The sequence below is a fragment of the Cyprinodon tularosa genome, unplaced genomic scaffold (genome assembly GCF_016077235.1).
Source record: "Cyprinodon tularosa strain WSP-4 unplaced genomic scaffold, ASM1607723v1 ctg56, whole genome shotgun sequence".
NCBI lineage: Eukaryota > Metazoa > Chordata > Actinopteri > Cyprinodontiformes > Cyprinodontidae > Cyprinodon > Cyprinodon tularosa.
Window position 1 is genome coordinate 619146 of NW_024039296.1, and position 18219 is coordinate 637364.

At 37.8% G+C, this 18219-nt stretch overlaps 1 protein-coding gene across 4 annotated transcripts in view; it reads right to left on the reverse strand.

Annotated features, from left to right (window-relative positions):
* Positions 1-17596, reverse strand: part of abcc8 (ATP-binding cassette, sub-family C (CFTR/MRP), member 8) — a 102835-nt gene extending 85239 nt beyond the window's left edge. For 2 of the 4 annotated variants that reach the window (XM_038305486.1, XM_038305485.1), the window contains exons 1-4: positions 17237-17594; positions 12525-12687; positions 8955-9096; positions 3362-3483 (exon numbers count right to left, since the gene is read on the reverse strand). In XM_038305486.1, coding sequence (XP_038161414.1) covers positions 3362-3483; positions 8955-9096; positions 12525-12687; positions 17237-17257 — 448 coding nt within the window. In that variant the 5' untranslated portion in view covers positions 17258-17594. Of the gene's footprint in view, positions 1-3361; positions 3484-8954; positions 9097-12524; positions 12688-17236 lie in introns of all 4 variants that reach the window. The other 2 variants (XM_038305483.1, XM_038305487.1) reach the window with 2 other exon arrangements.
* Positions 17597-18219: the final 623 nt, after the last annotated feature.

Below are 18219 nucleotides of genomic sequence, written 5' to 3' on the forward strand. Positions count from 1 at the left end.
ATAGTTAATAAAACTATTCATTTTTTTTCCACATTATGCTTTTGATAAAAATCCTTTGCTAAAATCCCATCCGAACGCTTATGATATTAAGTATGTCTCAGAACCCTTTTTCCTAAATCTAAAGTGTTGGTACCTCTCATTTGATGAAAGAAAAACCCACAGAGGTAACTTGAATCTGACAAAAGTAGTGATAAAAATATATTATGGAAAAATAAATTGTATGAAAATGAACAAATGAAAGTAAAGGCATTACTTTCAACTATGTTTTAAGAGAACAATAAAACAATATATATCAGGGCTGGACAAAAACAACGCTACCCTAAAGATTTTGCTACACAACATTTTCAGTCAATCACTGCAATCGAACGATTCCTCTAACAGTCAGTGAGACTTCTGTTTCTCAGCAGGTGTTTTGGCCCACCCCTCATGAGCAAACGTCTCCAGTTGTCTCAGGTTTGAAAGATGCCTTTTCCAGACAGCATGTTTCAGCCCCTTCAAAGATGCTCAATAGGATTTAGGTCAAGGCTCATAGAAGGACATTTCAGAATAGTCCAATGGTTTCCTCTTAACCATTCCTGGCTGCTTTCAGATGTGTGTTTTGGGTCATTAGTGGTGGAATGTAGCAAAGTACATTTACTTGATTGATGACATGTGCTGTGAATCGTCGCTATATAAATAAACTGAAACTGAATTGATTAGTGTACTTAAGTACATTTTTTTTGACTATTTTATTTTACTTGAGTCCTTTTTTTTATGGGGGTAATTATAACTTTCACTCCACTATATTTCAGTCTAATATTGTTCATTCTAATCCACTACATTGATTAAATTTGGGTTTCAGAAGTGAGGGTTACAAAAGTATTTTTAATATAACTAACTTCAGGTTGTTTGACCATCCAGTCACAGAACTGATGAGCCACTGAGCTCTTCAGATGTTTGTAAAGTGAGCTTCTCAGGAGTGACAGCGGTGACAGCCAATCACACAAGAAATGACAGTCCGCCATTCAGGAGCTTGTGGGCGCTCTAAACTCAGGGAAGCGAGCTTTAGTTTGACCTGCGGTTTTCTGCATGGCCAATGTGCTTGACGAAGGTCTGTGTACTGAAGCATAACATTGTTTTTGAACAGTAATACGTGCAGGGGACCGAAAACAATGTTTGAAAAAGTGCAGGAGACATGTTCCCCCACCCCAAGTCATAGGCAAGATTTGACTATGAGTATCAATACTTTCATTCAAGTACTACTGTTAAGTACTTCAACCACCACTGGTCATTATGCTGTTGCAGTACCAATGACGAAGACCAAGCTTTCTGACAATGGACAGTACATTTCTCTCTAAAATCCCTTGATGGCCTTAAGATTTCATTGTACTCTGCAGAGATTCAAGACACCCTGTGCCAGATGTGCCAGAACATAACAGGGCAACAGAGATTTCTCCATGTTTTACAGTAGAGACATTGTTCTTTTCTCAACATTCTTAATTTTCCAATCTGTGAACATAGAGCTGATGTGTCTTGGCAAAAAGTTAGATTTTTGTCTCATCTCTCTATAGGACATTCTCACACAAGCTTTGTGGCTTATCAAAATGTAGTTTGGCAGATTCAAAGCTGGCTTTTTAGTTATTGATTTTTAACAATTGAATTCCTCCTTTGTCGTCTCTCATTAAGTCCACTTTGGCTCAAACAACAATCTGATACTAATGCTTCATGAGCTTGACGTTCACCTTTAATCTCTTCAAAAGTTTCTTTTGTAACCATTTGTATAATCAGTCTTTGATTTATCAAATGATGAATTGATTTATTGAAAAATAACCTGCAGAAGTATTTTTGGGATCAAATATCCAGTATTTTTAGCAAAAAATATGAAAAATACTGCAGCATTCAGACAAAACAGCTGAGCATGTAATACTGATGACATAAAGCGTGTTACTTTATGAAAAATATCTCAGTCTGAAGCTGTGTGATTTTTGCATGTTTTTGTTTTATCTGCTTTTATGTTTGCTTTAAACTTGAAATGAAAATATTTTTCCTTTTTACTTCACCCTGCTGCTTATCAAAGAATGCTTGGTGAGCAACCAAAAGAGGGTTGGACAGTTGGTAAAGACCAATTAGTAGTGACTAGGCCAGAGGAAGTACCTTAGCTAACCATTCCCCCCCAGCCAATTCATGACCACTGCTGATCTATTCTTCTGGTAAACAAAACATAAATTAGATATTTAGGCAGTTTGGTCACATCAACCTCATTAGTTAAATTTCTTTAGTGGTGTATACAAATAATGCCAAATATAAAATAGTCCATGATGTGTTGCTAAAATGTATCATTTCTTAAACATGACTTTCAGACACGTTTTTTTGCAAGAATAATACTTTTGTCCTACATAGGTCTACTTTTCTGATGTAGACGCTGCACCAAATGCTTTTATTGGTAGGAAGCTGAGCTGGCATTGAGTGAAAAGTTCAAAATAGAGAACCTCAGTTAGACCTTCAGGAAGTCTGGAAAACTATTGATCGAGATCACTTTACAAATGGCTCAAAAAGTTTTGAAACAATATACCAAGAAGTTAGAGGTTATTTACAACCTTCTGCAAAGTACTGATTTTATCAGCTCACTCAGAGCCATAAACAGTGCAGAGACTAATAAATATCTGGAGGATGTTTTAAAACAGATAGCAAGAAACCAGGCAGCTGTTGAGGTTTTTGTGGATCCCTTAACAGACCACTTTGCTTCAGAAGATAAACATAGTATTAATTGTTGGGAAATTAAGTAGAGAATTTGGTTTTTCCTATAGTAAATGTGTCATTTAATGGGTAATAATAGCTTTTAGGTGGTTTCTATGGAAAGACTGATGATTTTACTACTCTTTAATCTTTCCTTTAGACTCCCCCTGGACTCTTTATAAATACTGCTGCCACTTTTCAAATAAAATCATTGTGCAGTCTGTTTGTGGTGCTTTGATGCATAATAATCTGTGATTGTGTGCATGATTTATGGGCAATGTCATATTGCCATGAGCAATAATGAGGCAATTTAGTCCCTGGCAAAGGTGAATTTAAAACATCAAAAAACCATTTAACTTGATTTTGTCACTTAAAGAGTTTGTTGAATTATTAAGTTATCAAGAGGGTTGGGTAAAAAAGGACAAGCCTTTAGTTATTTAGGCATTAATATGAATACATTTTCCTCAGGGTGTAAGGGAACCAGCTTGTTATTTGTCCTCATATGCACTAATCTTTTTTATGAAACTAAATCTGTATTCTTATGCAACAAGATTTTGAGCTTTAACTACAGAGTGCTCCATTTCTATATCAGATTATCTTTAGGGGGAAAAACTCATGCAGGGACGGGGTTTGAAGAAGACTGTACCTAACAGCAGTTTGGGGAAGTTGGAGGTTTCAATGTTGTGATAGTAGACAATCGATGTGATGCCGGCCATGAAGGCCAGGGCTGCAGGCATGTACAGGTGAAGATGGGGCGATTGGCTGAACCTAAAACAAATCAAACAGAAGAATAAACAAGTTAGATGATAGTTCAGGCAGGTAGTAGAGAAGTTAACAGAAATGTTGTGTATTTCTAAAGGGGCAGCAGATGATGATTAAACAGCAAACAACAGCATTTATATATACAGTATATAGTCTTTAATGACCATAGGTGCCTCTTCAGGGCAGCAGTAAGGTCAGCCTAAATAGCCAGCTGAGGAGATGAGCAGATGGAGAGCTCTCCTGACCAACTAAGTAACAATGGTTTACAATCCTCTTTTCTCCGAAAAAACACTGATGTGTAAAACTCACAAAACCTCACTGACTCACTGCATTAGCCAACAGCATGCTACAGCAGGGAAACCAGAGAGAACAGAGAGGTTTATGTGATCAGCGTCTAAAAGAGCAAATTTTAAATTAAAAAGGATAAATCTAAAATATCTCACTATTAATCCTACAATTTAAATGGAAGCTACTGCTGTTATTTTGGCTTGAGCAGAACACAGTGAACTCACTACAGCCTACTGACTGGTTTTTATTAGGTACAGTAGCACTCCTGATTGCTCAGCTCCACTCAGCCCATGGTACATGGTGCCAGCTGCAAGGGCAGCAGGTGGAGGACTGACTCAGTGTCCGAAAACTCAATAAAGAAGTGCAAATCATCCTCATCAAAACTAATTTTGCATCCAATGAAATGTCGTCTTGAGTTAATGTCAAATTTCATACTTTTCTAAGACTCAAATATTCAAAACATTAAGCCTATTTGACTTTGAGAAAAAAATAACTCAGTTATAAAAAACCTGAAAAAATGTAACATTTTAAATTTTTGGGATTACATTTTCATGGTTGGATGGGTGGATGGACCGACGGATGGGTGAAGCAAGGGATAAACTTTGGACATGCAAATATTTTTCCTTCTTCTTTTTTCTTTTCCCATAACATTCAGCCATAGAAACTACATAAAATGTTGTTCCACTTCGTTTTTGAACTGCATGGAAATTCTAAACTAGGGATAAAAAGATAAACCAAAACGTTTTAGATAAAGCATTACATTTTTTTTGTCTATCATTGCAATTTTTACCTAATTGCAGTTAAGATCAAAGTTATTTCTCAAGGAAATATGAAACTAAGTGTTTCTTAACTAAATACTAGAGATGCACCCATTCATTTTTTTTCAATCCAATCTGATACCAATACCGATATCCGATACAAATCCGATACTACTGCTGAATGAATTAACCTTAAACCTTTCCAGGTGAGTAAAGTTAAAAAAGGTAACAAATGAACACAGAGATACGGTAGATCATCACTAGCTGCTATGTGAGCTCTCCTCAATTACATGATTAGATGTAGCTGTTTTGCTGTTTATGATATCAACAATAGAAATGGCTGGATAGGAATGTGGGATCGGCTCCATTCCTCTGCTTTCCCATCCAGCTAATTACTCAACATCAAAGTCAATATCTGATCCTAGTATCAGATGGGTGCATTTCTACTAAATACTGAATAAATCCCACCCAAAATTAAAGGCAATCAATACAATTAATACTAAGTTGTAAACATAAAACAATATTATTGTAGAGCTCTTCATACAAGAGTTGTGTTAAGGTAACACGATATATAATAAAATGCTAAAATACTTGAAAAATGTTTGCGTCTTACAGTCAAATTTCAGTCATTTAAATATGTTTAAATCTAACTGTGTCTTTAGGGTGCAACATTAGCGGTTTTAGTGCTTCATTTTTTTTAAGACCAAGGTGTTTCTAAAATGTAAAAGCAGAGCTTTTTTATAATCATTCACTGAGCTCAATATTCCAGGATTTATTTTCATTCAACATGATGTCTCATATCTATGACAATGATAAGCACTCAGTCCATCATTTTATAGGTTATAAAGCACAAAGTCTGTTGTTATTAGGAACCTCCAAACAGTAGGACAGCAAAACAGACCTGCGGAGTCTATACAGGAGCTTCCTTCCTGTCTTGTAAGTAAACTCGTGGTCCAAAAGGCTTTTTGGATTGTTATACAGATCTTCCTTTCATTCTTCTTCAGCTCTGCAAAATATACTAAACCTGATCTCATCTACATGGAGACTAATCCCAACCAAGCTCTCTTCAGCGAATCTGATAATGACATAAGGACAAGCGCAGATGATGAACTGTGGTCAGGGAGGTGCCAATTGCAGTTAATTTAATTCAGCCTGCGTCGCAGGTGGATAACAGTGTTTGATTAGATAACAAAATCACTCTGAGGAACTACTGCCTTGCAGTAATCAAGAAGAATCCAAAATAAAACTAAATTATCAGAGCACAATAAAATGCAGAAAAGATCAGTTTCCCCTCCACAGACGAAAACTCAGACAAACTACTGAGGTGAATTTAATAAGCCCTTTTACATTTTTCAGCAGCTGACACTGATGCTTTTCTTTTTAAAATGTAGAAAAAGAGAAAAAAAAAAGTTATCTTCGGGAAATGATGTAATCTGCAAGACTGGCATAAATTTAGAGTTGCTGTATTGATGATTGTTATGAAATATAAAAAACCCAGAGATAAGTGAATAAAATGGATAAAATCACCCAAAAATACCAACATATGATAGGCATTCAGCAATATGGAAAAAAAATAATACACAACATTAAATGTTTAGTTTATATATCAATCTATGGTATTTTTACTTATTAATCTCTGAAAAAGAATTAGACTTTAATTATAGAAAAAAATACTAGTTGTAGTCACAAAACAATAGTTAGATAAAAACTAATTTTCTAGTCAAAATAAAAGATGAGCTGTCCTTCCTCCTAATGGACTGGTTTACCCTGGTTGGCAAAATAAGCTTCAATGACATCTTGTGTTCGTCTATCAGTTTCTTACATCAGTCTGATGATGGTTTCCCCTCTCCTGACTTTCAGACATAGAATACTTTAGAGTTTTTTATGAATGAACCTTGAATCTTAAGTGGTATATTTCCAGTCTTTGTCATCCTGGTTAGTTAAGTTCCGCTGATCTGGTCCTGCTTGCAGCAGAGCAAGGTTAATAGGTAGCAAATTTCTTGGAATGCAGTTTAATGCTAAATTACCAATTTGTTCAATGCCAAAACTGTCCTCCAACTAATTTAGTTTTATTAATATCAACTAAGAATGTTATTCTACACATGGTCCCCTTTTTCGTAATCTTTAGTCTGGCCTTTGTGGGCTTTTTGTTAGGGTCTCTGGGGTTATGCTGTTTTTCTTGTGTGAGTACGCTCCTGTTACAGAGAGGATCTTTGCTGGTGGCCGGGCCAACACGTGTTACTGCACACCTGAGAACATTTCTCAATCAAGATGACTAGACGACTACTATTATAAGGACATTCTGCTGGACCTCTGGGGTACAGTCTGCATAGCCCGCTGAATCAAACCCCTACAGATCTATGCTACCTCACCTTCATCTCCCAAATTAGGAAATTAATCATCAGTCATCAGTTGTCATCAACTAACTCCTTCCTTATCAGCCTGCTTTCTCCCTTCAGACCAATCAAAAAAGTTCAACTGACTTCCTTGAGTTCTCTGCTTCCAGATTCTATTTGCTTTGTAAATAAAATTATAAAACTCACTGTTTCTCTGTGTGATTCTGCATGTGGGTCAAAAAAAACTACAAACCAACATGGTACCTTTTCATAAAATTGCAGCTTCCTCATCTTCTATGAGGATCAAACATGTGCCAACTCTTCCTAATTGTAAATTTATGCACTTTCTGCTGGCTCCTGATTACATTTCGGGGGTTTTGGTTTCTTATTTTAGCATGTTGTGGTCTGCTTTAAGGGCCATTAGTTCTTTTTTTAAATTTCCTCTAGCTGTAGACGATTTTCTGTATCATGGTGTAATTGATTTGACGTGCTTCACTGGTTTAAAGGAATGGTACACCCAAAACATGATTAGCCTTCATTTTCTACTCACCCCCATGCTGAACAACACTCTGGAGTACTTTTTTGATATCTCAAATGCATCTGGAGATCTGGGAGGCTTCTTGCTGTCTGCTGACATTCAAATAATGGAGGTCTATGGTGACCGAGACAGAAAGGTCCATAAAAGTCCACAAAAAACGTTTCAATATTCCTCCATACTGCTCGTCCAATGTATTCCAAGTGTCCTGAGTGGGTAGCATCCAGAATTTACTCGAAACGAAGTCATTTAGAATGTTTTTAGAGCATAAACAGTAGTGTATAGGATTTCCTGAAATCGCCCGCCTGCGAGCTCATGACGCTACGGAAACCCCGGCAGACTAAACCAAATGAAAGTGCGCATTCAGCTCGGCAAAGAACTCATGCTCTTCCTCAACACTGAGGTCCTCAGACATTTTTCTTTCGTTGTTTCTTTGTTTGCAATGGTAAACAGCACATTCTTCTACGCTTGCATTATCGGCAGAGAAGACGCTGAATGCGCACTTTCATCTGGTTTAGTCTGCCGGGGTTTCCGTAGCGTCATGAGCTCGCAGGCGGGCGATTTCAGGAAATCCTATACACTACTGTTTATGCTCTAAAAACATTCTAAATGACTTCGTTTCGAGTAAATTCTGGATGCTACCCACTCAGGACACTTGGAATACATTGGACGAGCAGTATGGAGGAATATTGAAACGTTTTTTGTCTTTTATGGACCTTTCTGCCTCGGGCGCCATAGACCTCCATTATTTGAATGTTAGCAGACAGCAAGAAGCCTCCCAGATCTCCAGATGCATTTGAGATATCAAAAAAGTACTCCAGAGTGTTGTTCAGCATGGGGGTGAGTAGAAAATGAAGGCTAATCATGTTTTGGGTGTACTATTCCTTTAAAGCCTTGATCAGACTCATAAAAATATATATATATATATTTTATTTTTTTCTAAAGGCCCAAAGGGCTGTTTTTGATCTTAGATGGTGTTTATTTTTACACCAATCAAGAGCAGACCCAAAATTATACTTCTAAAGTTTTAAAAGGATAAATCTGCTTATATTGCAAGCTATTTCAACAAAGAATGAATGGCCTGTGCTTATATAGCACCATTTTAAGTGAGGAGACTTCAAAGCACTTTACACTACATTCAGTCATTCACGTATTTACACACATGCTGACACACTTATGGTGGCAAGCTACATTGTACATTGTAGCCATAGCTGCCCTGGGGTTCACTGACAGAAGCGAGGCGGCCATACGCTGGCAGTATCAGTAGGCAATGCAGGTGAAGTATCTTGCCCAAGGACACAATGACACTGAAACCATCAATCAAACTCCTACACCCGACGCCACTGTCGCCCTTGTGGGTCTTTCCTAATTCATCCCTCCCCCAAATGTGATTTTTCTATTTTAAAGAATGTATTTTTTTCAGTTTTTAATGATTTTTTTATTTGTTTTTACCAAGCACAAAAGTCTCAGTAGGTTGGAAAAACATGGGGGAATTCATAGGATGTCCTGTTTATTTATGTAGTTATAGAAGCAAAATTCGGGTATTTGGGTTTGACCTACCCGTCAGAGACAATGCCTTCTGCTATCTCACAGACCAGGATGAAGAGCAGGACGAAGGTGAGGAGCCAGCGGAGGTTGTGTCCAGGAAAGTGAAGCCAGGTACTGTGATGGATGTGGACTTTTGAACTCTGGCTGCCCCAACCTGAGATGAAGAAAACTAATTTAAAGTATCAGGTGATGCTATTTGAAAAGCACGTCTTAAAACATGAAAACAGACAATCTTTGCATGTTATAGAGGGAGCATGCATTTAGGAAATATAGCGTTGTGAGTTTTGTCAAACTGATGCCTTGTGAGGATTAGAGACTAACCATGACCTACATTGTTGGCTGAATAGCGTAGAAAATAAACTACAAACATGGCTGCCTGCCAGAGTTTATGGAGTTTATTTCACAGTAATTTTAAATACTGTGGCTGATTCTTGGCAGGCAGTCGAAGTAGTTGTATGGCTGCCAGCATTAGAGTGAGTCGATGTTTCAGCTCTTTCCATTTATCATTTTCACTTGAACAAATGTTGGCCTTTTCTCAGGACACATAATGACCAAAGGTGAATCATCAAAATACAGTTTATGTGACAAATATTAGTATCTGCTGTCAAAACAACTCTCTTTATGACATTACATAAAAGACTCTAGTGGTTTTGGCTCCTTTGACGTTTTTTTTTTTTTCACTCTGAAGTGTTGGCACAGACTGATCTGCTGCACATCTTTTCCCTTTCAGGTTTTTTTCACACATGCAAATTCATTCACTCTGCTCAAGCACTGTTCATCGTAAAATGTAAGTAAATTATTGGGGGAAATGATCATATATCATTCAACTACTTTCTCTGCATATGCAAAAACCAAAATTATTTACACGACATGAAATGTGTAGATGTCAATAAACTGCTAACTGCATAGATATAGGTCAGCTATTATAGGCTGAGATCGTTTGGGTGACTGAGCTTGAATAGACCTCTGGATTGGTTTTTGTAATGTAAACAGTCTTATAAAGGTCTCTTAGTGAATGCCTGCTCATCCCTCCAGTTTTTATTTAAACAGTAGCCTGTCTGTAACTCTGTGAATTCATGAACACCAGCTGAGAAAGACATTGCATAGCTTCAGGGCACAATGGTCTCCATCAGGCATCAGGCTGAATATAAACAGGACAGACTATAAAGGCTCTGTCAGGTTAGTGGGAAAGAATCCCCACCCCCTGAGGATTGTCTTTAGTGGTGAGGACGCTGCTGAAAACATCAGCACAGGATGGCTGAAGTGAGGAAGGAACCCCTGTAGGCCAACTACAATCTTAAGGTGTTTATTTTTAGTGACAAGTTACGATTTAGGCTCCTAGTGGTTTAAAAGATTTTAAAGATGGGAGATGAGCAGAGAGCAGCTATGTATGTTGTTCACTATACTAATAATTGCTGTGAAGGTCATAGTAGCTGCTCTTTCTCTGGAGTACAATGATTCAAATATAAAACTGTATTTATCTTTAAAATCCAGAATTGGATGGAAGATATTCATTTAATGGGACTTTTCTTTAATCTATATAGTTTCAAAATACATAGAAATCTCATCTCAGTTTAGTTAAATGTTCCTTACTAGGTTGCACCTGAACTTCATGTGTTTTAAGTAAAAACTTCCTGTTGTGACACCCACCTTTGGGTTAGCTTTCATAGTCAACAGTTAAAATGATGTAGCCCAGAGGTAATGACTCACATTATGACACCATCTTTTTAGTACCTACAATGCTGCATTAATCAGTTTAGACACATTTATATGCCCCGAACACTAGATAACATCTAAAGTAGGAGTTGTCAATGATGAGGCCTGAGCAGGTGTGATCATAGCACCCATGCGAGCAGAGAGCCTTGTTACACTCCAGTGATGACACTGATAGAAAGTCCAGCAGCCCGAAAGGTGAGCCGAGGATGTGTAATCTAATGCCAGCAACAGTTCAGCCCCTGCATGCTGTCAGTAGGATCACAGGAAGATCACATTGTCTTGCAGAATGCATTTATTTAAAGTCACTTTGTTCTGAGGTGTCATTGTAGATTCACAGTCATAGAGGTCAAGCTTCAATGCGACACAACTAGACTTTTAATCTCTTTTCCAAGATTTCTCCACTTCTTATAAAGGATGCAGGCAGGCTTTCAAGGACATTTAGAGAGACAGTAGGGATATTTGTTGGCCCTGTTTCTTTTTCTGTAAAAAATAGATGTACGCAACATTTGGAGAACATGTTATTGCAGCAACATGACTGAACATTGCAATCGAGAAATATTTAAGATTAACCCACTTTTTCTCAATTCGTACTAATTCATTATTAGAATCCTCCCATCAATTTCTGTTAGTTTTAGCACCTTAGCCAATAAAATATGTATATGGTGATCATGAAGAGCAGTTGAAGACTATCCAAAATGTTTTTTTTACCAGAATGTTGACCTTCTAAAAAAGAATTATGATATCTGACCAAATATTTCATTCAAGCAGTCATATGACAAATACTGATACTGTGAAGCCAATGGTAGTTCAAATTAGGAATATAGTTAAAAATTAATATACTGGGTATAAAGTAGAATTAGATTTTAAAGTAATATCCTAGGTGTTGAACATCTTCCAGAGGACTGTCCAATTCTTCATTTGAACATCAAGGAGGATTCTGCACTATTGATTGTCGTATTTCAAAGAGAAATAAGAAAAAAGCAATGGATAACTGAGAACAAGTCCTGTCAGCGGTTCACGAAAGGTTACAGTAAATATGTAGAAGACAATGCTCTTGTCAGATGGAAACAAAATTTGCCTTTTTGGCTACTTTGGAGAACTTTGCTGGCAGTCAAACACCAGAATTTACTCAAACACACCAATCTCATAATAAAATATGGTTGTGGCGGCCTTGTGCTGTGGGGGTACCTTTCTTTAGTGCGGACGGGGGAGCTGGTAAGTGTAAACAGTCTGGTAGATGGAGATAAACACACAGCAATGCTTTAAGACAACTACGGCTATAAAATAGTTAAGACTGGCAAGGAGGTCCAGCTTCCAGCAGGTCAACAGCCTTAAACATACAGCAAGAGACACCATGGATACTGTCTCCCAGTCTGATTGAGCATGAGCTATTTAGCAAAATAAATGGCATGCATCTTAGTGTCTAGATACACTGTATAAAGCTAGTGAAGAGAAAAATAGAGACCAAAAGGCCAGCCACAGCTAAAGGTGGCAGTGCAAAATATTCACCTCGGGAGAAAATGCAAGATTTATGCAGATTTTTTGACAAAGAAATTTGTTAGAATCTACTTCGAGTAGATGAGTATTACACCCCTTTTATTTTGACTTCTAGAAATAATAGACATTGAAGAAAATCTAATATTAAAGTATAATTTATTAAAGTATTTGAACTTAGTAAGGAAACAAAACATTAAAATTATTAACATGGAGACATTGAAGAACTGGAAGACAGACGACTGCAAGGACACAGAGAGAACAAGTTGGAGTCCATCGATCTGCTTATGCTGACATCCTGTGTGCATGCTGAGTGTGTGCTATCTGTATAGTGTGGGGAGGCTGAGAATCTTACCTCCCTGCTAGACTCACCAATGAAGAGGATGGGAAAGGTGATGAAGAGGAGAAAAACATGTGGAACCACGTTGAGCGCGTCCAGGAAGCAGCCGTTGTTGAGAACACCTCCGTCCACATTGTAGGCAGATGAGTTATTCTCACTCCCACAGAAAGCCAAGGACATGGTGGATCCGGGACTCTGACAGGGAAAAGGTGGAGGAAGAGGAGAAGGAGGAGCGGAAAACCAGAGACGGAGAGACAGAGAGAAGATAAAGATGATATGTTCAGAGCATTCTGTCTTTTAAAAGGCAACACTGCATCTTCTGAGGATCCTGCAAATTCCCAGCGTGACCTCCTTTCTCTCTGATCCAGCTCCAAAATATCAGCTCCAGTGGAAAACAAGGGACAAAATCAGAGTCTGGTGAAGCAGCAGCAGCTCCCTCTCCTCTCTGACTGTCTAAGCAGCTTTTCCCATGTTGGTGAGAAACATCTGCATCCTGTCCCACTGCAGGCTGCTGACATCCTCTAACTCTGAAGCTTCGCTTGTGCAGAGCTCTGCATAGCTCTGGCAGAATGCATTCAGACACCCTCACATCGCTCACGCACACAAACAGGCACACATGCAGTACACCAGCTATTCCTGTCTCTTTAGAGTTCAAAGTCGACCTTGGATGACAAGTGGAAAAGGGGGCAGAGAGTGCAGGCTTGCTGGAAGTGTAAGTAAGAAGCGCTAAATGAAGGGGATGAAGGAGAGAACAGTGAATGATAAAGAGAGAGGAAAGGAAAAAAGACGGGGGGTTTCAGCTGCTGGATGAACCATGCAAACGTCATATCAGAGGTACGTGAGAGGCATGAGCAACTGCTTATAACGTGACTCAGAACAGAGCATTTATAAGGGCTTGCAGTATTCTACCCCTCGTTCCATTATTTAACGCTGTACCTGGGAATAACGACTTTTGTGCAGTTAATGAAACATTCATGAATTTCTGGAATGATTTTAATTGCGCCTCCAAGTCCTGCCGGGAGAGAATCCCGGCATAGCGTCAGCTTGTTTATGGAGGGATAAGCAGAAACCAAACGGGAGCAGATTTTTGATAATCCATCTGGGAACAGGAAAACCTCACAGGATTTTCTTAGCGGCATAAAATAATGCATGCTTTTCTGCGTTGTGCCCCCAACTGATTATAGCAGACAGTTAAGCCTATGTAATGAGCAGTTTACACGAGTGTGAAAACACAAAGATGCAAACATTTTCAAAAGCTTGGTTTGGAGCCGTGATTTGGTTACGGTAAGTCAAAACAAAATAGAATTAAGCTTTAACTAAGAGTTTGTTTGTTTGTTTTTTACCACAAATCAAAAATGTGTCCCAGGGCTTAAGATTTGTCCCATAAAAACACAATAAAATTATAAGATGTTCTGTTTTCAGGTACTAAGTGAAAAATCCACATGTCTGTAGGAGGAAATTACTGCCTTTTCCATTAGAATCAGCTCAAAGACTACCTCACATGTATGCTGTTACATAACCCAGTGCTGAGTCACGTACCTGCAGAACTTTACCTTACATTTAGAACAGAGGTTTGTTTTATTTGCATTTTCTGTTTTCTGTTTATCTTAAAATAAACAGGCTTTCACTGCTTTCTTAATGTTCAGTAATGGTTTGAGAGTCTGTCCAACAACACAACTCACATCAAGATCCTTACAACAAACTCAGTACAGTGAGCAAACAACAGAGTAAGTAACACAGTTGGTGATGTTGGTGAAAATGTTTTGTAAAAGTATTCATACTCTGACACTTTTCCACATTATGCATTTATGTGATAGAAAAGCACCAAGTAGTTAATAGTTATAACAATGAGGATCCCAATTGTATTCAGCTCTCCTGCGTCAATAATTATAGAACCGGCTTTTACTACTGAAAGCTGCAATTCTTTTGGGGTATCTCTCTACCATATAAACACATCTAGATTTGTATATCTATTTTTTGTTTTATCACAAAAGACTTATTTATGCCCATCCATCTTCACATCAGATTTAACCAGCTTATCTCCCTCTACAAGAGGGGAAGCATGTTTATAGCATGATGCTGCGACCGCCACATGTCATGATAGGGATGCTGCGGTCAGGTTATGTTCAGGGTTAGTTTACTGTAACATTAAGCATTTTCAATTAAAATCCAATACCTGAATTTAAGCACATTTCAAACAGGACTGCCTGTTAATTTCTTTCAACAATTATCTTATTATTTTCTTTAAAAAACTAATTTGTGGAGTGAGGAACAATAAACAGATGTCTTTATGACCAGTTCTCCGATATGTGCCATGGATCTCTGTAGCTCCTTCTGGGTTAATATGGGCCTGTCTGCTCCTTCTTTCTAAATGCTGTACTTCTCTGACATTTTGGTTTAGGTGAACATTCACATTTGGCAGATGGATTTCATTTAGGGGTGTCAGAGTAAATGAGGCTGACTACAAATGCATGCCATGTTATTTCAGATTTATGTGTAAAAATTATCCATAGTTTTTCTTCCCATTCATAATCACGTTTGTGATCATAACACGGCAAAATATAAAAAGCAAACTGGTGTGAATAGCTTTACAAAGCCCTGTATGCAGACCAAGATGTTTGAGCAAATAGGATTTTTAATTTGACACATAGATTCTTAAGATGGATTTCCTGGTGCTTTAGGATTATTTTGAAACATCCAATTAGAAATGTTAAGCTTAGAAATAAACATTTTACCACAGACAGTGTTACTCCAAGATTTCAAATTACTTCAGGATGTTGCAGAGAAAGCAGTTCTTCTGAATACTGATTGAGGGTGAGCTGCTACAGATGGGCACCAGGCACAGCAGAAAGGAAAGAAAATCCACTGGGTCTTCCATTTTAACACACATTCACATTAACTGGAGCCCTGTGGTCTCACACCCTGCACACCTTATTGATTTCCTTTAACAGGATAACATAGTAACACCTGAAAGAAAGCCTAGAGTAAATAAACACCAAAGAAGTTTAGAAAAAAAATCTTATAACTTGACCTTACTTATACTTGGGCATGCCGGGTTAGCATATTGTTTACATTTCCATGCTTACAATTTTAATACTTCACAATCCATGTAATTCACTTAGAAACTCCCTGTAAATTATTTACTTTTTTCTTGCAAGGAAATAAGATGTCGAAAAATCATTCAAATTGTCCTGTTCAAAGGACCTAAGATATGTTTTAAAGAATTTTAATCTTTGTGTGTTCTTTTACTATTGTTAGATGCCTGCCTGTTCCTGATGAGAGCAAACTGAGCAATATGCCAGTAAAAGTAGATGTGTGAAGAACAATGAAGTGTCAGAGTTTAAAGTAATGGCATTGATTAGAATAAATTCTTTATTCTAATCAATGCCATGTTTGTGAGAGGCTGGAGGCAGTTAAGCCCCTAAAGATCTCGGTTATAATTCTCACAACACTAGATCCTCCCCTGAGTTTAGGGAGATTTTAATGCCTAGATGATCTATAGGTCACAGTTAGGTGGCTTTAAGAAAAAAAAAAAACAGTCCTCTAAAAATGGAGCTAAACTCAACAATCTTTAAAAAAAAACACAAACAGCAATAAATTCAGAAGCTTATGAGTGAATTTTACTTCTTGGGGGAAGTGTCTATATACAGGTAGTTGCAGTTATGTTTGTAATAATACGTTTTTCTATGTCCAGTTTCCTTTCTTTTTGTTCAAATGTGATGTTTTAATATGTGCTTATTTACATAAAGCAAATATCAAAATAATGCAAATGTATTTCCTAATCTTATTCTCTTCATTAGCATAAAATAACATATTATATTTAAACAAACCACCCCAAGATAAGTCATGTTTAACTTTGGTCTGTATTCATCTTGCTAAATTAAATAACAGATCATGTTTTCAAACGAATTGTCTAAAAACATAGAAAAGGACCAATATCTGCATCCTTACCGACCCAGCACTGATCAAATTAACATTTCTGAGGGGGTTAAAGATCAGCTTATAGGACCTTGAGTGAGTTAAAGCACCAGTGGGATTGCAGACATGCACAATGAGAACGACCAATAGCAGCTCCTCCAATAACAATCATAGGAAGTAGGGACACTATTTTATGTGACAGACTCAGATTACCTACAGATTTTTCAAAAGACAGTCTTAAAATTCACAATATTCAATTCTGAACAGTGGCCTACTGCCAGAATTTTGACATGAGATTTGTGAATGTAAACTCCACAATATAAAAATCTGGGCAGCTTGGTAATTGAGTACATGTACTAGAGAAAACAACGTTAAATGGGCTGAAGATAACAGTAAACCATTTTTTTTTAAAGGCATGTGAATTTACGCAGCTGCTAGGAAGAGGAAGGCGGGGTTACGTGTTTCAGAATGCTCACTGTCCACTACAATACAACAAATAAATAATGCAATAAGCCTGCACACACTTCCCATAATTTATATTGAGACCAGAACCCTGGTGATCTATAACCCCGTTTCTGTATCGCTGGATTAGATATGAGTTGAAATGATTTGCAACGTTATTGAAAAGGACTGGAGCTGTTTAAATTTATGTAGGCGACCCAGTTAAATGAGAAGCTCTGTGCCCCTCTGTGCCTGTTTTCCGAGTTAATAACCTGCATATCAAATAATCTTTTGCTGTAGACAGTTGATGGACAAGGCGGATTAAACACTTTGGTTCAAACAAAGGAAGTCTGTATCTGAGTGCCCAGGTGATACCAGCACTTACCGGTTTGTATCGTGAGATCATTGTTGCAGCTTCTGACTTCAGCAACAGTCTTCAATGTTGTCACGTCCGTCGGTCAGACGAGAAATACACAAAATATCCCAAACTGCAGTTGTTCATGTGGTCAGAGCGCCGTCGAGCTCCTCGCTGTCCTGCCTGCGTCTGAGCGCCCGACCGCGGGCGGCGGTTTGCTGGAGGAGGCTGGGAGCTGTCCACGGTGCTGAACCCGGGGCTGCAGGAGGAGGGAGGAGGAGGGAGGCAGACCCTGCCTGCAAGGCCACCTTTGGAATCTGTCATGAACCGTAGTGTGGGGTCACAAAGCCAAGCTCGCAAACACAAAGCTACAAAGAAGATGCCTGCAAAAAGCGGTTATATAAGACTGAAGAGAGTCTGTTCAAAAACAAAAAAATGCATCAAACATGTACTGTTACTTATTGCATCCACTCTCCCCCTTTTTCTTTATTTGCCTCCGATGCATCAACCATAGTATATTTTGCTTAACCTTGTATCTTTATTGATATCAAGTTAGATCAAAATTTAAAATATTTGAGTTATGACCTGTCAACATTAAAAAATGACCAATATTGCCCCCTATAGACACATACATGTAAATATGGTTTACGTGGTTGAAATAAATCAATATGAGAATGGAAATAAGGAATTTACGTCACAAGATAGACGACAACATGTCAATTAAAAATGCTTTATTACTGCCTTTCTGTTATGCAAGTATTAGATTATCAACATTTAAGATCAGTTTATTTTGGTCTCGCCAAATTATCTCAAAAGCCCCTTAGCAACAGAAGCATTGCTGCTCCAAATGTCTGTACTTTATTATTCTCTGTCTTCCATACAGGAAAACCATTACAGACCAAACAAATAAATCAATAAAAAAGTATCTTGATGATCTCAAAGTTTTTGGAGGACAAAATTTTGAAACACAAAATTTGACACAAAATATATATATTTTAAAGAAACGGGATCAT